Source organism: Ranitomeya variabilis, chromosome 3, assembly GCF_051348905.1.
Source record: "Ranitomeya variabilis isolate aRanVar5 chromosome 3, aRanVar5.hap1, whole genome shotgun sequence".
Lineage (NCBI taxonomy): Eukaryota > Metazoa > Chordata > Amphibia > Anura > Dendrobatidae > Ranitomeya > Ranitomeya variabilis.
In genome coordinates this window covers 103372114-103397518 of record NC_135234.1, presented here as the reverse complement: position 1 = coordinate 103397518, position 25405 = coordinate 103372114, and the positions used below count along the sequence as shown (strand labels likewise).

At 43.7% G+C, this 25405-nt stretch overlaps 1 protein-coding gene across 6 annotated transcripts in view; it reads left to right on the top strand.

The window, feature by feature from the left end:
- MYO1C (myosin IC) overlaps nucleotides 1-25405 on the top strand; it is a 142759-nt gene that overhangs the window by 80050 nt on the left and 37304 nt on the right. For all 6 annotated transcript variants that reach the window (XM_077294450.1, XM_077294453.1, XM_077294451.1 and 3 more), the window contains exons 2-8: nucleotides 7933-8088; nucleotides 13921-14036; nucleotides 19688-19886; nucleotides 22469-22549; nucleotides 23311-23490; nucleotides 23651-23749; nucleotides 23849-23962. In XM_077294450.1, coding sequence (XP_077150565.1) covers nucleotides 7933-8088; nucleotides 13921-14036; nucleotides 19688-19886; nucleotides 22469-22549; nucleotides 23311-23490; nucleotides 23651-23749; nucleotides 23849-23962 — 945 coding nt within the window. The remainder of the gene's footprint in view (nucleotides 1-7932; nucleotides 8089-13920; nucleotides 14037-19687; nucleotides 19887-22468; nucleotides 22550-23310; nucleotides 23491-23650; nucleotides 23750-23848; nucleotides 23963-25405) is intronic.

Here is a 25405-nt window from a genome sequence, read left to right as displayed (position 1 = left end):
AATAAACTGATCCGCGTGCGCAGTGCCGCAGAGCATTGCAATAAGTGGTCAGTTTCCCTGCAGCGCCACCACTGGAGAAATGTGTCATTGCACAAAACCCACTAAAACGAATGGTTCATCTGTGTAATAATGGTAGAAGTGGTATCAACTAAAATAAAATATAGCTTTTAATATAAATATTTTAAAATTCTTTTAGACAAAAACAACCAAACAGACATAAATAACAAAAAGTTTACACCCAGATTATATGTCTATTTCTTCTAGGTGTATCAAAAAATTGCTCAAAAATATATCATGGTATCACCATGCTAATTAGCATCTACAATTTGAGCAATATTGAAGCAGATGACCTATGGCTTTAGACAAATATTAATTTGTGTTCACACAACCAAAAACATATATCATAAAGTGCATGGCAGCCATAAATACAAAGGGCAAATGCTGAGGAAAATGGAACAATCTCACCAAAATAGTGTGCGTTGATATCGGCTCGACTGCTCCACCTGAATGCCTTAAATAATTCCCAAGGAAAAGTGGGGAAACAGGACACAACTCAAATCCCGTCTGCTTCAGAACCCACCAATAGGATTATAAGGTGTCAAAAACATAATCCCCATGGCCTCCCAACGCGTTTCATTCTCTCAAATCATCAGGGGAGGAAGATTAAGTAGATAAATGCCAGATTAGGGGAGCGAGATGTTTCCCTCATAGGGGATAAACAGCCTCCTTGTTCAATGTCATATTGCGGTCTGCCGCCGCTTTTGTCTAATCCTTATATAGAGACCTACTTGTAAAGCGCTAATTCCCACAGCGGCAGGGGGCTCAACGGTCCAAAAAACCACTCCTCCACTTCCGGAATACCCCACGTGCGACTCCTCGTGTGGCTAACCGGAAGTTTACAGTGCTAGCGGATACACCGCCCTTCGATGTCCTAACCGCGCACAACCGGTGCGCCTTCTTGATGACGTAGACTCTCCTGCATGCCAGGCGTGCGTTCCAGCATGCTCATGCGCACTCACAGGGATCCAGCCAATGGGCAGACGCACTTTAGACACGCCCTCCGGGGCTGTCAAGATCCGTGCCTCCTGCCTGTTCTCTATATTAAGCATATCGCCTGCCGCCTATAGCGGTATGAATCAAACCTTTTTCAATATGTAAATCAGGTCTAGCTGACACATCTTTATTCCGGTCCTGCCTGATTCCTCAGGCTAATCAAATCGGCGAACATGTAAATTGCTCTCAATGATTTCTCAAAAATTATATTGCGTCTTACCATGAGTAACAATTCCCATGGCAAGAATGCAATACCGAAGTTTTTAAGAATAGGACATCTAATTCAATATAATGATTACACCAGGGGTGGATATCAAAACATAAAGAATTATTTAAAAAAAAAGATTTTTAATATATCCAAACAGCCTTTATCTTTGCTGGTTTACAATTTATATACTTCTCCTAACAACCCCAAAAATAAGGGGGAGGAGAAAAAAGGAGGCAAAGTGCCAGCTCTAACCAAAACCACAGAACACGGATTAGCATGTAAAAGAAAGGAGGATAGGAAAGGTACAAGTGCTCACCCTATCCTAACCCTATTCTATTCTATCCTTTTGCCTACCTAACAGCGGAGGTTGGCACCCTAAGATGTACGAGAAGGCGCCCCCACTCCACAACGGCTGGCCCTAATAATGCCCTACTCGCCCTATAAACAGGTGTGGAAAGAAGAAAGGAAGGAAAAAACAGGTGTCGCAATTTCAAATGAGTGTTGGTGCAAGTGAGGGACTGATAAGGGATAGCCGCCGCGGAGTGGGGGCGCCATTTTTGTCGTCCCCTTAGGGTGCCAACCTCCACTGCTTAGGCAGGGTAAGTGGGCTAGATTGACATTAGATCAGTTATTTTTTTACCCTTGATCCTCGCTCTATTGGTCTTGCACCAACACTCATTTGAAATTGCGACACCTGTTTTTTCCTTCCTTTCTTCTTTCCGCACCTGTTTATAGGGTGAGTAGGGCATTATTAGGGCCAGCCGTCGTGGAGTGGGGGCGCCTTCTCGTACATCTTAGGGTGCCAACCTCCGCTGTTAGGTAGGCAAAAGGATAGAATAGAATAGGGTTAGGATAGGGTGAGCACTTGTACCTTTCCTATCCTCCTTTCTTTTACATGCTAATCCGTGTTCTGTGGTTTTGGTTAGAGCTGGCACTTTGCCTCCTTTTTTCTCCTCCCCCTTATTTTTGGGGTTGTTAGGAGAAGTATATAAATTGTAAACCAGCAAAGATAAAGGCTGTTTGGATATATTAAAAATCTTTTTTTTTAAATAATTCTTTATGTTTTGATATCCACCCCTGGTGTAATCATTATATTGAATTAGATGTCCTATTCTTAAAAACTTCGGTATTGCATTCTTGCCATGGGAATTGTTACTCATGGTAAGACGCAATATAATTTTTGAGAAATCATTGAGAGCAATTTACATGTTCGCCGATTTGATTAGCCTGAGGAATCAGGCAGGACCGGAATAAAGATGTGTCAGCTAGACCTGATTTACATATTGAAAAAGGTTTGATTCATACCGCTATAGGCGGCAGGCGATATGCTTAATATAGAGAACAGGCAGGAGGCACGGATCTTGACAGCCCCGGAGGGCGTGTCTAAAGTGCGTCTGCCCGTTGGCTGGATCCCTGTGAGTGCGCATGAGCATGCTGGAACGCACGCCTGGCATGCAGGAGAGTCTACGTCATCAAGAAGGCGCACCGGTTGTGCGCGGTTAGGACATCGAAGGGCGGTGTATCCGCTAGCACTGTAAACTTCCGGTTAGCCACACGAGGAGTCGCACGTGGGGTATTCCGGAAGTGGAGGAGTGGTTTTTTGGACCGTTGAGCCCCCTGCCGCTGTGGGAATTAGCGCTTTACAAGTAGGTCTCTATATAAGGATTAGACAAAAGCGGCGGCAGACCGCAATATGACATTGAACAAGGAGGCTGTTTATCCCCTATGAGGGAAACATCTCGCTCCCCTAATCTGGCATTTATCTACTTAATCTTCCTCCCCTGATGATTTGAGAGAATGAAACGCGTTGGGAGGCCATGGGGATTATGTTTTTGACACCTTATAATCCTATTGGTGGGTTCTGAAGCAGACGGGATTTGAGTTGTGTCCTGTTTCCCCACTTTTCCTTGGGAATTATTTAAGGCATTCAGGTGGAGCAGTCGAGCCGATATCAACGCACACTATTTTGGTGAGATTGTTCCATTTTTCCTCAGCATTTGCCCTTTGTATTTATGGCTGCCATGCACTTTATGATATATGTTTTTGGTTGTGTGAACACAAATTAATATTTGTCTAAAGCCATAGGTCATCTGCTTCAATATTGCTCAAATTGTAGATGCTAATTAGCATGGTGATACCATGATATATTTTTGAGCAATTTTTTGATACACCTAGAAGAAATAGACATATAATCTGGGTGTAAACTTTTTGTTATTTATGTCTGTTTGGTTGTTTTTGTCTAAAAGAATTTTAAAATATTTATATTAAAAGCTATATTTTATTTTAGTTGATACCACTTCTACCATTGCTGCTCACTAAATATTTGATTGGTAGTTAAACTATTTTTCATCTGTGTAATGCATAAATGTGTAAAAGGACTATGGAAGCTTTCTGTTCTGGCTAATTGATGGTGGTCCCAAAAGAGTGGTCTTCTCTATCTCAGCTTATACAATAGTGGTTTTGAACAATTACGGTACCTTATATACCAGACAGCCCCAAAATATTAATATTAGGCCGTCCTCAGTGGTTGATGCCTTTTTTAATGGCCATTAAAAGATATCATCCACTGAGGACTCGCCAATTTTAATATTTTCCTATCTACTATCTTAACGTGGTACAAAGATATGTTTTTCCTGTATCAAAAGAAAACACCCAATAAATCTATGTCTTTATTCAGATGATCATTAGGAAAGCCATGGGGTATACAAGGTCTTCAAGATGAGATGTGAACACATGAACCCATAAGTACAACATCTATAGAATAAGGGAATCTAGTTTTAGCTTATTGTGCTGCAATCTGTATTCAACCTTTACCCCAAATGTGTTTTATGCTAATTGCTTTCATTTGAAGCTTGTTACCAAACCAATAGCCGTCTTCTGCTTTGTGCCAGTGCGAGATATTTCTGGTATGTCGTGAAATATGTAAGTTACAGCAGAGCACCACACCCTGATCTTTCATTCTTGCTAGCAACATTCTTACTTTTCGCTACAGTTACCGATTATAATGGTTGATTTGCTCTTGGCAAGAATGAGCTGGGTGTCAGTGGACGTATGCCTATATAAGTGTGTTAAGTAATGATACATCACCAAGATCCACAATAATATAGTGGGCCAATGATAACGTGTGCCTCCTAACTTCTCTGCCTGGCCATGTGTTGTTTTTTTTTTATTATTGGGACATGTGCAATTTACAACCTCCGCCTTGCTGTCCCTTGGTGGAGCTTGGAGCATAACCTTGTGACTTGTCAGCTGGCACTTGGGTAGAGTTTAGGGTGCAGGATGGAGGATGGTGTCTGAAAAATTTGCAGTTATGGAAATGTTTGGATCATACAAATATCAACCACCTGCTACAACATGGAAACCAGAGTGTAACATTGTGCATGGAGCCTTTACAGGATACCAGTAAGGAGCGTCATTGTGATGTGATGGCTCGTTTGATTTGTACTTATTTAAAGGGGTTATGCAGGATTTGACAAGCCATGGCTGCTTTCATTGCAGGTAGTGTCAGTATTGCAGCTAAGTCCTATTTACTGTCACGGCTCGGCTCTAGTAACGGTCTACAGATAGGTATGCTGCTGTTCATAGAACAAAGCAATCATGGTTTTCTAATCCTAGAGCTCCCCTTTAAATACTCCATATAAGGGGCATTTTCACTGTAACATACTCACGAATGAGCATCGTTACAAACATTCATTTCATTATTATCTTGCCGTGTAAATAGGCTGCAGATCACCGATGAACGAGCAAAATGATTTTTTTGTGCCGCACAAATGATGCTCGTTCTCAGTTGTGCATCATCCTATGTAATTGGGACTTGCGGTGCTGACCCCTCTAGCAGCCTATGTGCGCTGGGTGATCTAGTAGAGTAGTACGTGTACCGCAGGTTACAGAATAGGTGTGACTAGCTGGAAATGGAGCATTATACAATCTAATGGCTACTTTCCTTTCCCTTCCCTTCCATTAACCCTTTTGGTTTGGTTCTTCTAGTCCTGATTATATTTGTTATGGAAAACTAACCTGCACATTGGGATCTGTCTTGGTAATACTGACATGTGTAGTTTCTCATTTGAAGTCCATTACTAGCAGAGCCATGTGGTGATCTCAGACCGCTGAGCTCATCCACATTCCTCAGTGCTGACATTTCCGTCCTTTCATAATGAGTCTAGCGGAGGAGTAAACTGCTGCACCTTCTGTGCATGGCTCATATATATCAATTTGGGTGATTTTGTCCCTTGGGGTGTGTCCTGAAATCTCTGAGAACAGATATTTATCGTTATGTGTCAATTTAACTAATTTTTTTCCAAAATTTTTAGTAAAGTTTAAAGGAAATCTGTCACCACATTTGACCTATGTAAACTATTAATATGGGAATACAGGTTATAGAATGCTGAAAAAAGTCCTACCTGTGTGTCTCATATCAGATGTGTCGTTGCTGATAAATCATCTTTTATCACTTTATATAAATGACCTCTTCCAGGCTCTGGGAAGGACGCTGCCTGGAAGATAACTCTGCCTGCAGAGATTATTCTACATGAAGAGGAGTTACCAGTGTTAAAGGGAACCTGTCACCCCCAAAATCGAAGGTGAGCTAAGCCCACCAGCATCAGGGGCTTATCTACAGCATTCTGTAATGCTGTAGAAAAGCCCCCGATGTATCCTGAAAGATGAGAAAAAGAGGTTAGATTATAGACACCCAGGGGCGGTCCTGGTCCGGTTCTGGTCCGATGGGCGTCGCGGTCCGGTCCAGGGCCTCCCATCTTCTTACGATGACGTCCTCTTCTTGTCATCACGCTGCGGCTCCGGCGCAGGCGTACTTTGTCTGACCTGTTGAGGTCAGACCAAAGTACTGCAGTGCGCAGGCGCTGGGCCTCTCTGACCTTTCCCGGCGCCTGCGCACTGCAGTACTTTGCTCTGCCCTCAACAGGGCAGACAAAGTACGCCTGCGCCGGAGCCGCAGCGTGAAGACAAGAAGAGGACGTCATCTGATGAAGATAGGAGGTGCCGGACCGGACCGCGACACCCATCGGACCGGACCAGGACCGCCCCTGGGTGAGTATAATCTAACCTCTTTTTCTCATCTTTCAGGATACATCGGGGGCTTATCTACAGCATTCCAGAATGCTGTAGATAAGCCCCTGATGCTGGTGGGCTTAGCTCACCTTTGATTTTGGGGGTGCAGGTTCCCTTTAAGTGTAAGGCTATGGTCACACTATCAGTATGTGGTCAGTATTTTACATCAGTATTTGTAAGCCAAAACCAGGAGTGAAACAAAGGGGAAAGCTATAATAGAAACACGTCACCAAGTCTGTATTTTTGACCCACTCCTGGTTTTGGCTAACAAATACTGATGTGAAATACTGACCAAATACTGATAGTGTGACAGCAGCCTAATGGTTACCAGTGTGATGTGTAATGGCCGCTCTCTGCTCTCCTGATCTCACTGCAGAGCGGTGTGTGATTATCACAGCTTCCTCTCAGCTTCCATCTCACAGGCAGACAGGGTGTAATATTGTCACAATACAGCAGAGCTGAGAGAGAAGCAAAAAATGTGTTTTCAAGATACATTTAATTTCTCCTGCTCTGTGTTAGTTACTTGTCTCACACTGGTAACTCCCCTACATGTAGAATAATCTCTGGAGGCAGAGTTATCTTCCAGGCAGCGTCCTCCCCAGAGCATGGAAGAGGTCAGTTATATACAGTAAAGTGATAAAAGATGATTTATCAGCAACAACACACCTGATATGAGACACACAGGTATCACTCCTCAGCGTTCTGTAACCTGTATGCCCATATTAATAGATGGGTCAAATGTTGTGACAGATTCCCTTTAAATTGTTAACAATATAAAACTCTGTAAATGCAGCAGCATAGAGTTCTTTTGTTTCTGTTTTTGGCTTGATGTATACTTATGGACATAAATCATTTGTGTGCAGGCGTACGGGGGCCCCCTTGTGTGCAGGTGTGCGGGGGCCCCCTTGTGTGCAGGTGTGCGGGGGCCCCCTTGTGTGCAGGCGTGCGGGCCCCCTTGTGTGCAGGCCCCCTTGTGTGCAGGCGTGCGGGGGCCCCCTTGTGTGCAGGCGTGCGGGGGGCCCCCTTGTGTGCAGGCGTGCTGGGGGGCCCCCCTTGTGTGCAGGCGTGCGGGGGGGCCCCCCTTGTGTGCAGGCGTGCGGGGGGGCCCCCCTTGTGTGCAGGCGTGCGGGGGGGCCCCCCTTGTGTGCAGGCGTGCGGGGGGCCCCCCTTGTGTGCAGGCGTGCGGGGGCCCCCTTGTGTGCAGGCGTGCGGGCCCCCCTTGTGTGCAGGCCCCCTTGTGTGCAGGCGTGCGGGGGGGCCCCCTTGTGGGCAGGCGTGCGGGGGCCCTCTTGTGGGCAGGACTCTAAGTTCTATAGAACTTTATAAAGTTCAGTTCCCCCTCACTCACCCCGGGAGCAGCTGCTGCGGGAGAAGTTGCATTAATGGACATGAAGCTTGGCCGTGTAAGTACCTGGTTCAGTGAACGCCTTGTGTGTTTCCTGGTCCTCTAGGCCTGCAGGTATAACGTCCTGTGTAACAGCACACAGAGGACACCACCTGGTATCCTGTGATGTAGCTAATGACATGGATCTGCTGTGGTAGAAATATTAAAAGCACTTCTGATTTTTGTTCTAATTTTCCATCAATGTTTCTGTCCTTAGGCTCCAGCTATTGACGGTATCCGTATAACCATGGAGAGTGCCTTAACGGCCCGTGATCGGGTTGGTGTCCAGGACTTTGTCCTGTTGGAGAACTATACGAGCGAAGCAGCCTTCATAGAAAACCTGAGGAAAAGGTTCAAGGAGAATCTCATCTATGTGAGTTAATTTAATTTATTTTTGGCGCTTATAAATGACGTAGTGGATTGATTATCAGGTGTATTTTGTTTTTGCCAGTGTGAACACCACCCTATAAGAACATAGCGTTAAAGACCACCTCTGCCATTTCTAGAGCAAATGGTGGAAATGTTGCTATAAGCTGGAGCAGAATGAGCATCCAATCCTAAAACCCAGCTTGCCTCGATCCCAAGCGATGCCGACCTGTGTATAGTCGGATAAAATAAGCTATAATTTCTTTATAACCCAGAATTCACATTAATAATAATCATGGCTAATTTTCTTTGCCCCATGCTCACAATCAGGTTCTATTTTTGCTGTTTTGCTCTATTTCAATAGAAACTTAGTAGGAAAATAAAAAAAAGATTTTTGGGAGGACATCTGCACTCTTCATGTTTTCCATTAGCACGGGTGCGTCCACTGCCAGCAAGTCGCTGGGGAGGAGTAGGGCAAGCAGGATGCAGACTCAGCTGAAAATGAGAGCAAGTAGTTGGGAAAAAAAATGTAATTAAACTTTTGCAAAAGCCCCACATATGCTAAAAGTGCTACTATACCACAAGTAGGGAAACTATAGGGAATTTAGCACATATGCTCTAGGAAGCACTGTGGGATTGAGACTGCATGGTGCCACTTCCATTTATCTTGCGCTAATGATCATTTCTGACTTCTGCACATGTATACATGTATAATGTGTATATTGAGTTTTCACACTTTTCCGATTTAAAAATATTTGGTTCATGTGCTTGTTATAGCAATTAAATGACCAAAGGTTGATGTGTTCTGGAGTCAGAATGGTTTCAGTGGCACTGAGGGGAAGTCTTGCATCTTCAGAAGCAGTATTCACACTTGTATGTAGTGAAGCGTTACTCCATTCCATACCCGAAATCTGCTTAACCACAATATTTCTCTGAAGAATGAAGTTTGTGCTGGTTGCTGTTTGTGAAGAGATGCATAAGTATAAAGGCTCCCGTAATTTAGTGCCGTCGGAGAGGTTAACAGTGGTCCGTGCACAACGCAGATCTGGAAAGTGGTCGTACAAACCCTGGCTAAGTGTGCTTGACATGTCTGTGTTCAGACCACGATTTCAGGACCAGCTATGAGACTCTGGTTTTGAGCTGAACGGCCCCATAGATGCCTATGAAGCTGTTGAGTTCAGGTCATGACTCCGGCACCCGGTCCAGGAATCATGGGCCATACCCGGACGGTGAAACACAGACATGTGAATGCAGCCTTGAAGCTTATTCAGAGTTCAGTTTTTCATGTATGTTTGTTATGGGGCAGTTCACATGTCCATGTTTTTTTGCTCACTGAGTATCTGCACAAAAGCAAAAACTGGGACCTGCCCGTCATGGTCACAGATCAAACTCGCCCACTCGGTCAATGTGTCACTTGTCATCAAGCGCTGTCCATTTTTACTGCTAAATTGGATGATCTGCCCTTTTTTTCATATGCAAAAAGAAATGAACGTGTGAATGAGGCCAGAGTCTGTTAACTCTTCAGTCACAAGTAACTTTCACCATGTTATGACGTTTTACTTGGCATTCTCCAAATGTGCCTCCTTTTTGGCACAGGACACCTTGTTACACACCTGTAATTTTGCAGTCTTTGGTACCTTTTTAGAAACCATCATTTATGCTAAGACTGAACAAAGAAGGCCTCAGAGTGGGTACCAGGGTCTAGGAGAGGGAGGGCCTCGATCCTACAAGTGCAGTGAATGGTGGCAAAGACCTGTAATGGGCTATGCTGTAAGCATACCGGGCTCGGTTCAGGCCAGGACGTAGTAGAACTTCCTGATAGTTTTTATGTATCTAGCTGTATTGCGTCATGGACCTATAATCCTGCAAGGGATATTTATTTTATAGTTTGAATAAAGTCAAACAATATAATAACCATTTAGTGACCACTAATAAGTCATTGCATAGCCTTTATTGTGCACTGGTCTCTCGTTGTGTCCTGGAGCTTGTGCTTGGCCGGCTATTGACCACGCTGTCCTAGCAGCCATCTGACCATACTAGTCTACCTTTGGTCCTACATGCTTTTCATGTTTTTTGATTATTGCCAAGTTGTGAGAGAAACTGCTACGCTTTGACCAAACGATTGCAAAAATGGAATACATAAATCTGTAATTTTATTTTTTTTAATCTATTTTTTAGCAAAAGCTCCCAAAATGTTCAGATGCGAGTAGATCCCAATAGCTTGCAGGCGTTTCAGATGGTACATTGCCACCACAGGCTGTCCTGAAGCCAGCAGCCATCACATCAGCCTGTGTCATCCCTTCCATTTCAGACTGTACAGTTTGCTGTAAACCGGTCTGCACTGCAAATGGTGTGATTAGTTTCCTGCTTGTAAATGTGGAAATTGCAGTAATAATGATATATTGGGGGGGGGGGGGGATTGCTGTCTATGTAATCTCATAATAAAAGCTTTAAAGTGGCTCTGAACCAGGAATTTTCCTTAATTATACTGTTGAAGGCCCCACAAATTAAAGTGTTGTGTAATTATATATTAAAAAAAAAAAGCAAAACAACTTCTTAGATTCATGCGACAAGCACCACCGCCCAGCTTGTTGCCACAGGGTGGAGGCACTTATGGACAAATTACTGTAGATCATGCGTCTAAACATACCTCCCAACTTTTGAAGATGGGAAAGAGGGACAAAGTTTGCGGCGCGCAAAGCGCGCCGCGGCAAATTTTAGGCCACGCCTCTGACCACACCCATTCATAATTAGTCACACCCATATCCACGTCCCAAGCACACCCATTTAGCACTGCTGATCACACTGTTTCATATACAATAGTTATAAACAAAAAAATATGGCCACACAGTGCTCCATACTGTATAATGACCACACATGATGCCCCATACTGTATAATGGCCACACATGACGCTCCATACTGTATAATGAACACACATGACGCTCCATACTGTATAATGACCGCATGCATACTGTATAATGGCCGCACATGATGCTCCATACTGTATAATGACCGCACATGATGCTCCATACTGTATAATGGCCGCACATGATGCTCCATACTGTATAATGACCGCATGCATACTGTATAATGGCCGCACATGATGCTCCATACTGTATAATGACCGCACATGATGCTCCATACTGTATAATGACCGCACATGATGCCCCATATTGTATAATGACCGCACATGATGCTCCATACTGTATACTGGCTGCACATGATGCTCCATATTGTATAATGACCGCACATGATGCTCCATACTGTATAATGAACACACATGATGCTCCATACTGTATAATGGCCACACATGATGCTCCATATTGTATAATGACCGCACATGATGCTCCATACTGTATACTGGCTGCACATGATGCTCCATACTGTATAATGACCGCACATGATGCTCCATACTGTATAATGACTGCACATGATGCTCCATACTGTATAATGGCCGCACATGATGCTCCATACTGTATAATGACCGCACATGATGCTCCATACTGTATAATGACCACACATGATGCTCCATATTGTATAATGACCGCACATGATGCTCCATACTGTATACTGGCTGCACATGATGCTCCTTACTGTATAATGACTGCACATGATGCTCCATATTGTATAATGACCACACATGATGCTCCATACTGTATACTGGCTGCACATGATGCTCCATATTGTATAATGACCGCACATGATGCTCCATACTGTATAATGACTGCACATGATGCTCCATACTGTATAATGACCCCACATGATGCTCCATACTGTATTATGGCCACAGTTCTCCATACTGTATAATGACATACAGGCACGCAGCTCACACACATGCAGCATCACACACACACAGTATCACACATACACACGCAGCATCAGAAACGCAGCTCACAAACACATGCAGCTTTGACACAAATGCATCACACATGCAGCCATCACACACACACAGCCATCACACACACACGCAGTCATCACACACACACGCAGCCATCACACACACACACGCAGCCATCACACACACACACACGCAGTCATCACACACACACGCAGTCATCACACACACGCAGTCATCACACACACGCAGCCATCACACACACACACGCAGCCATCACACACACACACGCAGCCATCACACACACACGCAGCCATCACACACACACACGCAGCCATCACACACACACACACGCAGCCATCACACACATGCAGCCATCACACACATGCAGCCATCACACACACCCAGCCATCACACACACCCAGCCATCACACACACACACACACACACCCAGCCATCACACACACACACACCCAGCCATCACACACACACACTCAGCCATCACACACACACCCCCAGCCATCACACACACACACCCAGCCATCACACACACCCAGCCATCACACACACCAGATACCTCATACACACATGACACACACACAAATGCAGCATCACACATCTCACACACACACACACATCACACACACACACAATCTCCTCTGTGGTGCAGGGGCGGCTGATCTGTCCATGTGCAGCTCTTCAGTTTCTCCGGCTGCTCACAGCTCTGCACTGTCCCGGCACCTCCCCCGTCTCTCCTTCTCTGCCGGGATAGCAGCTAAGAGCAGGAGACGCCGGAGCTCTGTGCACACACCTCAGGTAGTGAGTCGCTGACCTCTCATCTTGATCGCTGCTGGCTCTCTTCCTCAGCGTGGCAGCGCCGCACACACAGGGGGCGGGGGCGGGGGAGGGATCGGTCGGGAGGAGACCCAGCATGTATAAGAAAAAAAAAACAGCCACAAACCTAATCGGGCTCTCTCTACGTCCCGGAAGTGGGCGGGGCTTCACCGGCGGCCGCAAATTCGGGATTTTAAATGCCCGAAGCGGGACAGCGGGACCCCGGTGCCAAAGCGGGACTGTCACGCTGAAATCGGGACGGTTGGGAGGTATGGTCTAAATGTGTCTGCTTCTTCCAGGAACCAGTCACTGTGTACACAAGACTTACTCTTTACATGCTTGCAGGTTTATATGATATTCTATAAATGTCCCACCTTTGGGGACCGCCACCAGTCATAAGAATAGGCCCCGTTCCCTCTCTACTCTAAACTCTGGAGAAAAATGGGTTGTGTTGCGTAGTCACTTTAAAGACTATGGAGGACGCAGAAGCCTTCTCACAGAAGTAGAGCTGGCAATTCAGAGAATAGGGGGAAGAGGGGTCTCAGACTAATCTCTGTGCATCGGCTAATGAGCAGCAGCCATGTTGATGGGGAAGAGAAGGCACAAAAAAGTCAGACCATAAGCAAAGTAAAGCAAGTGGGAGGCATCCGTTAGCATTGCTCCTTATAACCATCGCATAGTGAAGTTGAAGGATTGACTTAAATTATAGTAGTCAGGAAAACCCTATAAATTAAAACAATTTGCAACTTTGAATACATATCCATTTATTTTGAATCTGTTGGTCCTGTGCAAATTTGTGTCTTCCTGGTGGCAGAGACTAAATTATGCCATGCCCTCTGCCGCCATGCTTTCTGCCACATGTGCTTTTGATAACATGCATTTGGTGTGTTGGGAAGAGTTAGCTCCAAGGAGTAACGTATCTCCTTGTGCAGAGTGACAGGCCCGGCATGCCAGAGTGAGGAGACTTAAAGGGACGATCTTGTCTTTTAGGATCACTACTTCCAATAGGTGGCACTAGAGCTCAAGTCATCTTCTGCTCCATTCAGAACAGGCTCATGTTCCAGCAATCACGGTTACGTGCTCTAGAAAAGAAACCTAGTATTCAGTCATAGGACAATCACTGTAAATCTGTATTTAAGAAACTTACTGTCTTTATATTTCCTCCTCAGACTTATATTGGATCTGTATTGGTATCGGTTAACCCCTACAAAGAGCTGGAAATTTACAGCAAGCAGCACATGGAAAGATATCGTGGGGTTAGTTTCTATGAGGTGTCCCCTCACATGTGAGTAAATTCGTACATTGAAGTGGTACTTCTGTTTTTGATGGTTTCACTTTAACAGACGATTTGAAATCAAAATGTGTGATACACAATTATGTAGAAGGGGCGGCCTCGTGTAGAAGGGGCGGCCTCGTGTAGAAGGGGCGGCCTCGTGTAGAAGGGGCGGCCTCGTGTAGAAGGGGCGGCCTCATTTGTTTAGGAAAAGAGGTTGATTGTTTTTTTTTTTAAAGTTCCACTTTGGTGATCTTCGGAAATCGCCAGAGGTAAACAAGCTGCACATGCACATTATGTTTAGGTGACAACCCTGTTGATGATTGTTGACTAATGAAACATTGAAGACTGAAAAGGTTTATCCAGGATTATTTATTTATTTTTTTACTGCAGGCCTAAAAAGTAACAGGCAGGTAGTTGCCTACCTGTTGTGCCGGGCGCCGATCTCTTCTGGCACTTGTCACACAAGTCTCCTGTCGGCGATTCTGTGGTTTCCGCTGATGTCACATGGACTGAGCAGCTGCTTTTCCTCTGCTCTGTTGATGGGGCATGAATGCACACGTCATGCTGATTGTCAGCTTTTCCCTGATACCTAACTGCGAGGTGCCAGCTGTCAGCATGACGTCGGCAGGCATGCGACAAGGACAGAGCAGCCCAGAAGAGCTGTTCTGGTGACATGGAGCAGCTGAATAACTGGCAGGAGCAGTCAGTGACCACTCTGAGCCAGCGCTGGGTACAACAGGCATGTAGTTACCTCTGTTGGCAACTACCTGCCTGCTAAGTTTTAGGCCCGTAGGGAAAAATAAATAAATAAATAAATTGTCTGGGGCAAACCTTTTAAAAAGTACATTAGCAAAATCCCTTTCATCTTCATTGTACATGATGTCAAGTAACTTAAAACCTCTTTTAAGTAACATTTTTGTCAACTGGAATACCCCTTTTAAGGAGGACCTGTCAGTTGCCATAAATATGTAATTTTTTTACCATGGAGTTAATGCCGCTGTTCTACTGAATCTGGCATTATTTGTTTGTGCACGTCTCCATTCCAGAGATATGGTCCCCTCTTCCCTGTATACAAATCTAGTCATGTTAGCCAAGTAGGTGTCCTCCTCCTTCTCTGTTGGCATTGTCTTCAGGACCACTCCTAGATGGATAAAAAGGATAGATTTATATACAGTGGAGATCAAGCCATATCTCGGGAACGAGATGTGAAAGACCAAAAAAAAAACATTGGCAGATTCAGGAGAGCAGTGGCATTTACACCCAGTAAAAAAGTAATCAGAATTTAAATTTTTATATCATAAGTGAATAAGTACACAATAACGTATATTACAAAGTTGCTTATTTTATCAGAGAACTCTGCTTCTTTTTCTGACAGAAATGATCGATCATTCTCAATTCACAGCTAAAATCTCTATTCAGTGAAGACAGATTTACATTCCTGAGCAGGTTTCTATGTATGAGGGGGAGGTGGGAGCGGCTAGGGGCCGAGCCTTTCCCTCCTCATCTCACCGCCCATCTACATAGAATCTTATCAGCACCAACCGCCATCTCCTATCTCAGTAATGGGACAATCTGTCTTTACTGAAGTGAACACACATCTTAAGGCCCCGTCTCACATAGCGATTTACCAACGATCACGACCAGGGATACGACCTGGCCGTGATCGTTGGTAAGTCGTTGTGTGGTCGCTGGGGAGCTGTCACACAGACAGCTCTCTCCAGCGACCAACGATCAGGGGAACGACTTCGGCATCGTTGAAACTGTCTTCAACGATACCGAAGTCCCCCTGCAGCACCCGGGTAACCAGGGTAAACATCGGGTTACTAAGCGCAGGGCCGCGCTTAGTAACCCGATGTTTACCCTGGTTACCAAAAAAAACAAACAGTACATACTCGCCTTTCGGTGTCCGTCAGGTCCCTTGCCGTCTACTTCCTGCTCTGACTGAGTGCCGCCGTACAGTGAGAGCAGAGCGCAGCGGTGACGTCACCGCTGTGCTGCGCTCTCACTGTACGGCGGCACTCAGTCAGAGCAGGAAGCGGACGGCAAGGGACCTGACGGACATCAGATGGTGAGTATGTACTGTTTGTTTTTTTTTACATTTACGCTGGTAACCAGGGTAAACATCAGGTTACTAAGCGCGGCCCTGCGCTTAGTAACCCGATGTTTACCCTGGTTACCAGTGAAGACATCGCTGGATCGGTGTCACACACACCGATTCAGCGATGTCAGCGGGACCTCAACGACCAAAAAAAGGTCCAGGCCATTCCGACACGACCAGTGATCTCACAGCAGGGGCCTGGTCGCTGCTACGTGTCAAACATAGCGAGATCGCTACTGAGGTCGCTGTTGCGTCACAAAACTTGTGACTCAGCAGCGATCTCGCTAGCGATCTCGCTATGTGTGACGGGGCCTTTAGACCTGAATTGAGAATTTTGAGAATGATCAGTCCTGGCAGAGAAAGAAGCAGATCTCTCTAAATAAGTTATGTTGCAAAGTTTCTGATTTTTCATTTGTGTTATTGATTTATGAAGTGAAATTTAAAACGTTAATTACTAAAAGAAGCACTACCATCAGTTTTTATCCTCTTAATATATTGCAATCATCATATTATATAGCCCTGTGCACTTACAATTGTTCATTTTGCCTTTCTACCCAGTTAATTGTTCTGTTTTCCATTAAGTCTATGACACCATGTGATTTAAACTAGACTAGCTGAATCCTTCTAAGCTCTATGTAGAAACAAGAATACATGTATTGTTGTACAATTTTTAAGAGGTGATGTTGTCAGTTACATTGGATAATGGGTAGAGAACTGGGGGGAGGGAGGGTTGGTTATGGGGTAAGGGTCCTGTTTTCGTAAAATGAAAATGTATAAATAGGTTTCGTATTCGTTGTACCTGTCTGGAAAAGGTGTCAGTCTGTGTTACTGCGTCTCATATGCTTTAATAAAAATTATTTGATTAAAAAAAAATGTAGAAACAAGAATACTTGTTTTCCCTGCATGAGTCATCATTAGAACTACAATTCTACATCACTGCACCGTCCCTGGCAGCCCAGCACCACCCCCTCTTCAATTTCTGACCCAGCGGCTCTCTTCTCCCTCCTGCAAGGGACATTTGCAGCGACTTATAACTTGTACAGGTAAAATTGACCTCCTGTTTCTACATAGAGCTTAGAAGGATTCAGCTAGTCTGTTTTTAATCACATGATGTCATAAACCTAATGGAGAAGAATTAACTGGGTAGAAAGGCAAAATGAGCAATTGTAAGTACAGAGCTATATAATATGATGACTGCAATATATTAAGAGTATAAAAACTGATGTTAGTGCTTCTTTAGTGTGCGATTTTTTTATTTATTTTTATTTTTTTTTCCTACAAAACCATATCAGCTTTAAGTATTGAGCTGGGTTCCTTCAGAAACAGGGTTTTATATATATAACATGATTATAAAGTGATGTGTTCCCTCATTTCTGACATTGATGTACTGTTTTTTGAGATCCCACAATGTGCTGCGCTCTGGCTACAGGAAACCCGCAGAATTGTTAAACTGTTTTGGATGCGACCAGCAAAGAAAACATGATACAACCCTAAATCAGAGCAACATATAAAGCGAAGTATCTGCGGAGTTACTCCCCAGTTATGTAGACTCCTACCTGACCTTTCCCCCCTGCGTTCCTGTACTATGTGCATAGCGTGCTGTGATCCCCTGACACTTTCCTATACACATTGCACAGATCAGGGGGAGCCGCCATCATCGCTGTACAGAAAGGTGGATTCAGCTTTCTGCACTTAGTCAAAACAAATTGTTCAGAGGGAAAATTCCAGAACGGTTAGTCTTGGTGGAATTTTTCCTTATGAATATCTGGAAAGTTTTCTTTTTTTTTTTTTTTTTTTTTTCCTTTCTGTGTTGGGCTATTCTTTTTCATACCACAACTTCTGTGTGTGTGTTATTTTTGACCAGTGTTTTTCTTCTATTTCGTTGGTTGCTTGGTTACACTGGACCTAAACTCCAGGGGATCTGTGTATTTATATATACGGCAGACATTTCTCCCATCGTTCCCAGCAGATAGCTCTCATGGATTATCTTCTGCTTCTATTAAATTGATTGTCGTGCAGATAAATACTTTGAGACTAGAATTTCTTATCTGAACATGGATATCCTTTTAGGAAATGCACTATTGCAGGATAAAAGATTAAGTAGCCGTGGACCTTTATATAGAGGTAAAACAACGCTTAGATGGCAGCATGGCGATTGTTATCTTTTTTCTTTACGGGAATACTTTGCAAGGCAATCTTTAGGTGCGCCCCTTATTTTAGGACAACTTTTAGCATGTTCTGATAAGGAAGTGGTGGAGTCTCTGTACTGGCTGTTTCCATTCACGTTTCCTGTATTGTCCATAATGTATCCAATTCAGGAGCCTATTTTCTTCTAACTTTATCTCTGTTATTTCTCTTGAAAATGTAAGAATAAATTAAGAACTTACAAACAGTGACGAGCGAATGTGCTCTGATAATGTGATATCCGAGCATGCTCGGGTGTTATCCGAGTACCTCGTGGTGCTCGGATAATATGTACGAGTCCCTGCGGCCTCATGTCTCACCGCTGTTAGCACCAACACATGCGGGGCTTGTCCGTTTGTTAGGAACGTTATCCGGGGAATGTTCTCTCATCATTACTTACTATTCCTCTTGTCAAAGGATCGTGTCCCTACAGAGCTGTAAGAAGTCTTCAGTAATGTCCATCGCCAATATTGGTCCATAACTTCTGTTTTTTTTGGAACCTCGTTGATATGAAAGCTTCTGTTCCACATCATGGCTGTGTTTATGTATCCAATGCTCCTAATGAGACAGGCAGAGTATCTAGGCACGGATCACATGTCTATGTCAGGGTTTGACCCCAGACTGGCTGGCTAGATGAATGCTCTTGCGCTTTGCTTACAGTAAGGCCTATGAGACTGATGCATACTTTACAGATTCATTGTGGGGGTTTGCGATTCAAAAGGATCATTGTCCCCGTCCTCCGTGTGACTTGTGTAGAAGTAATGGCTGGTACAAAGCAGAGAAGAGTCTCCAGACTTGTGTTAGTGCAGGATATTCTGCCTAAATATGTAGAAAGCACTGTAAAGCTGCGCCACACTCTAATGTGTATGTCTAAAGAGGTTACAGGGAACCCAAGAAATATGATCACTCTTAATACATGGCTGCTCCCATGTACAAACTGGTCCTTCCTCGGGGTCATATATTCTGCAGGTTCCCAGCATCGGGGATTTTATTGTAGAGACTAATTTGCATTTACTACAAGTGCTGGCATCTGTGACTAATACTTGCCATTATTATATCTTCTACAGCTGTGCTAATAGAGCAAATTGCCCGGCTCTATATAGGAATAAGAGTAACTTGAGTCAAATATTTTCATTTGCTTTTAACGTAATTGATTTTGGAGGCTTTGTGGGGTCTTGCCGGACTTGAGGCCAGCAGCCTCCTATGCTTTCCTGATGCCACTTGTGAGCAGGTAACCTCAGGGCTTGGTATAACCCCCCTCTCAGCATTTGTAAGATAATTTGGGGGAATTTTGGAAATTCCAGCAGAATAAGCGGGTATGGGATTTTTTAATGCTCCTACAGTTCAAGAGACCAAATATTTTTCCATTCCTTTAAAGCTACGCAATAGCTGACAACTCGTACCGCTCGCTGCGAACCGAAAGAAAAGACCAGTGTATTCTTATATCTGGTGAAAGTGGGGCAGGAAAGACAGAAGCCAGTAAGAAGATCCTGCAGTACTATGCTGTGACTTGTCCTGCCAGCGAGCAAGTGGAAACTGTGAAAGACCGTCTGCTGCAGTCCAATCCTGTACTCGAGGTGAGAAGGAGCGTAACGCCTCACATGTCAGCTAAAATGTACACTGGATCCATCCTACAGCCTTCTTTATTGCAGGGGGTGTCTCATGGAGACAATGTACCCTAGTGGTGCATACCCTAACAGATGGGAGCTCCTTGCTTTTTAGGATCCCGCTGTACGGGCAGCACTGGAGACAGCTATGTAACAGCAGCTCCCTTTCTAGGAGGCTCAAGCTATACTTAAATTCCATACGTGAATGACCACCATATAATGCTACATTTTCTACTTTAAAAAGAACACAAGCTGAAAACACATTTTCAATTTTAAGAATGAGTCCAGGCATCAGAGTTTCAACTAAATTTGAATAGCGATGGTCTTGTGCTGAGACGCTGCACGGGGGAGTGCACACTTGTCTTTCAGTTGAGTGCCCTTTTCTTAAAGCATGCACAGAAAGGCTTTTGTCATGGTTAAAGAGTCATAACCACGTGACACCATCACCTGACATAAGATATAAAACAAGTAATAATCTTGCCAGAAAACAAAAAAGTTTTCTGAAGTACAAGGATAATCATCTTGATACAGTGAATAACCAGTGGCATAATCACCTAAAAGATAAAACCAGATTATAAAGGGGTTATCTGGGACTTTGGTTATTCATTGTTATGGGGCTAAGAACTTACTGGGATATAGTTGGTAACTACTATTGATGAGCAAACATGTTCGGATAAGGCATTATACGAACATACTCATGTGCTAACCAAGTGTCTTCGGCGTGCTTGAACAGTATGATCGAGTACCCGCAGCTGCATGTCTCACGGCTGTTAGACAGCCGCAACACATACAGGGATTCCCCAACAAATAGGTAATACCCTCTGTTAGCACACAAGCATGCTTGGATAACCCTTTATTCGAGCACATTCGCTCATCCCTAGTAACTAATTGGGTCTTCTACTCTGCTGGCTCAAAGCTGTCTCAGACTGCTCCTGCTGGTGATCTCCCAGCTTCCGGTGACGTCACATCGATAGAGCAGTTTCTTTTCTTCCGCTCTGCTTTGTAAACGGGCATCACTGCAGATGTCATTCTGATTGACAGCCGGCTGCCTACAGTTAGGCAGAGGGGATCCAGCTAACTACAGGAAGCCTGTCAATCAGCATGACATCAGCAGTGATGCCCCAGCGACAGGTCTGCCCGGAATAGGAGAAGACGAGTGGTTAAATGAAGCCGTGAGCCGGCAGATATCGCCTGGCTGAACAGGCAGGGAGTTGGCCTGTAAGTATTTGGCCCCATAGGAAAAAATAACCAAAGTCCTTGATAACCACTTTAACTAGAACACTCAAAAGTATAACAGATATACCATAGCAAAAAAAATGCAGTGTATGATACCCACGGACACTACAAAGATGAATCTTAAAACTGCAAAGTACTGTAGAAATATATTATAAGACTACTGAATCCTATAAAACTACTCTACATAAATACACTTAACAACAATATATTAAAATGACGGTCTTGTTCAGTCCCCCATGGCTGTGAATGTCTAATGTAGATATCCAGTAGGTTTCACACTCAAGTGATCGAATCTTCATTTTCTGTTGATCTCTACCAGTGCTCTCCTCCTCGATCATTCAACGTAAGACACACACCCTATGCCGGGCTCCGAAAAATGAGAATTAAATATACTACATTTCCTGACTTCCTCCAGCATTTTAACTTGGCATAGGTGTAAATAACTTTTAGTTATGGAGGTTAATGCAAAAATCCAGCTTTAAGGAGCCAATGAGTCTTGTTAACCATCTGAGCTGATCATCGTTGCCGAAATAATAATAATAATTTTATTTATATAGCGCCAACATATTCCGCAGCGCTTTACAAATTATAGAGGGGACTTGTACAGACAATAGACATTACAGCATAACAAAAATCACAGTTCAAAATAGATACCAAGAGGAAAGAGGGCCCTGCTCGCAAGCTAGCGCTAGAGTCAAGAGATTAAACATTAGTCAGCCGATCCCATTAAAATGGCAGGTCTGGCGTAAGTGTATCTAAGGGCTCACTCACACTGGTGTGTATTGCGGAGGAGTGCAATGTGAGAAAATTGGCAGCATATCTCGCACCCATTCAAGTCAATGGGTGCGTGCAAACCATCGGACTGCTTATAAGCCGAGACAGGCAATGGAGAAGATGGAGAGATTAATCTCTCCTTCTCCTCACTTGTGATCCGATTTTCGCGTGCGAGAGGATCGGAGCACAGACACTCGGCTCACGCTCGCGGTAGAGTTTGAGCCGAGTGTCATTAGCCTCTTGCCTCGGATGCTGTACGCTAATGTGACCCCGACCTAACGTGTGTGGTCACCTTACGATCTGCCTACTAGTAAATGTTATCTGTAGCGGGAGAAGCCAAGCAAACTTCCTACTAAGTGACAGAGTAAATATGTCTAAGGTGCTATTGAAAGGCGCGTCTCTAAATGTTTTCAGGGTGTCATGGGAACACTGGCAGATATTGCATCCAAGCCAGAAATGCTTTGTTCCCAGGAACTCAAAACATAATCCATTAGTGCCTAATATAATATTGAATACTTATTTATTCTTTTTTTTTTTTTTAGGCCTTTGGAAATGCAAAGACTTTACGAAATGACAATTCCAGTCGTTTTGGCAAATACATGGACGTGCAGTTTGATTACAAGGTTATCATTTGGAATGTATATTATAAATTAAGATGGTATATATGGCTACAAATGATCTAATGTGCTTTTTAAAGGGATTCTTCACTACTATACAAGTTAATCTTTATGGGCTCCAGGTGGTTTGGGAAAGCAAAAATATGAAAAAAACAAACTCCTTTACTCACCTCTTAGACCAGCACTGCTTGTTTGCACTCCTACCTTGTCCCCCCCCAACAATGACATCCGGTAGTGGGGACGCCGTGTGACCTCTGCAGCCTTTTAGCTGCTGCTGATCAGCTGCCACCTTCACATTTAGTCTGAACAGAAAGTAACTGGGCAGAATGTAAAGTCTGCGGCCACTGAGTAGCTGCAGCGGTCACTTGGTGCCTCACTCCGAGTGATCTGGCCAGGAGACAAGCAGAGGAGCGATGCCAGTCTGGGAGCTGATTATAGAATGTTTGTTTTCTTACACTACTTTCGTTGAATTGAGACTAACTTGTATAGTAGTGGAGAACCCCTACAAACGGGATGGTGACGATTCTATAGCACCAACATATTCTGCAGCACTTTACATTTTAAAATCTGTCATCACAGTAGTAATTTCTGCATGAAAGTTCTTTAATTAAACTGTTGATTAAATATTGTATTATTGCAATTTTGCATGACAATAATTCTAAATCCTCTATGGTCATTGATTTTTTTCATGTATTTTTGTATTAGTTCGACACAACGATTAGTTGGATAATAGTTGTCAGCTACCAAACTAATGATTTTGTTTTAAGGGAGCGCCGGTCGGGGGACACATTCTGAACTATCTCCTGGAGAAGTCCCGTGTGGTGCATCAAAACCATGGAGAGAGAAATTTCCATATATTTTATCAGCTCCTCGAGGGCGGCGAGGAGGAGCTTCTGCGCAGGCTCGGCTTAGACAAAAATGCACAAAACTACCAATACCTTGTCAAGGTTGGTAAATTGCGCTTCAATAAATAAAGGATTTTGCATGTGTAATGTAATGATTGCTATGCCAAGAGTGGGGCACATGATTTTGCCTGCACATGTGGCAAGATCTGCTTTCTAGACAAATAATTTATCCCAATTTATCACTTTTTGTTTCCTGATACAGGGTCAGTGTGCCAGGGTCAGTTCAATCAATGATAAAAATGAATGGAAGACTGTTCGCAAAGCTTTGTGTGTAATAAACTTTAATGATGATGATGTGGAGGTAAGTGGCAAGGATGAATTGTACATAAGATGTCGTTTTCTTTAAAAATATATTTATTTATTTTTTATGATCCTTTATTTTTTGTCTGTTTTTTTTCAGGAATTGCTGAGTATTGTAGCAAGTGTTCTCCATTTAGGAAATGTGCAGTTTGCCACCGATGAACAAGGGAATGCTCAGGTCACAACAGAAAACCAGATTAAATATCTTGCCAGGGTAAGGATCTTTACCAGGCCATGCATTGGCTTCAATCTATGTCTTCCTGTCAGGATAAAGGCTCACAGGGGATTTTATAAAAATTGTCATTCTTAGAATTTAATGGGAAGCTGTTATCAGAAAATTACCTATTGTTTAAATCAGCTTTGTGTGATACATGTCAGTTATTTTTTTCTATTTTTGGCAGGGTTTTCTTTCTTTATATCAATCTGTATTAAAAATATAAAATGGAAATCTTGACATTTTCACACTGGCCACCTGGGCTTACTTTTAGACTATCAGACACATACTGTACATATAAAGCTGATGGCATTAGTTAGCAACATCGCGTGAAGAAGAAAATTAGACACACCCAATGTTACACACTAGCCAGACTAGTAACACGCTCGGTCGTAACTACATCATAACATAAGAAGGGGGGGGGAGGTTTGTGGAAACCACCAAAATACGACCAGAGAGCAAAAAATGGAACTATAGAAATGGTAATCTTTATTAATAAGAGTAAGAACAACAGACATGACATGAAACACATGGAAACAGTGTAACATACAGCAGGACTGCAACTGTGCAAAAATCTGACATGCAGGAAAAAGAACCGGCTCAGAGTTATATCTCAATGGTGTAGAGGGGGGAAAGTAGTACCCACAAGGGCATCTGTGCAAACTAGATCATTACTGTCCATATGGATTTTATAATAGGCCCCCATGCTCCCTCGTATTACCTGGTTGTGGGCGGCCAAATAAGCTCTGCCGGATCAATGTCCTGCACGTCGCCCGACGCGCGTTTCGGAGATAGACTCCTTCGTCAGGGGGCGTGGGGGAGGGAGCAGCCGAGTGCGATCATTATGATATAGGGAATGTTGATACTTGTGTGGTAACGGCCATTGGGGAGTAGTATTAGTTCTATCCACATTAGCATTTCGTCCGGTGTGACTTGTGGCACATTTGTCATCTTGTATTTGATTACTATTTAGGTGCCCACTATATGCACTTGTATATTGCGTAGCATGGCCTAGCTCTATTTTAGACTCTTGATTATGTGCTATGGGGGCCTATTATAAAATCCATATGGACAGTAATGATCTAGTTTGCACAGATGCCCTTGTGGGTACTACTTTCCCCCCTCTACACCATTGAGATATAACTCTGAGCCGGTTCTTTTTCCTGCATGTCAGATTTTTGCACAGTTGCAGTTCTGCTGTATGTTACACTGTTTCCATCACTGTGTTTCATGTCATGTCTGTTATTCTTACTCTTATTAATAAAGATTACCATTTCTATAGTTCCATTTTTTGCTCTCTGGTCGTATTTTGGTGGTTTCCACAAACCTCCCCCCCCTCCCCCACATACTGTACATATGTACATTAGTCTCAGTTAACAGGCTACGACCCGATCTTTAGTATTGAAATAAAGGATAAGTGTGTTTTAAAGTCATTGTGATGGG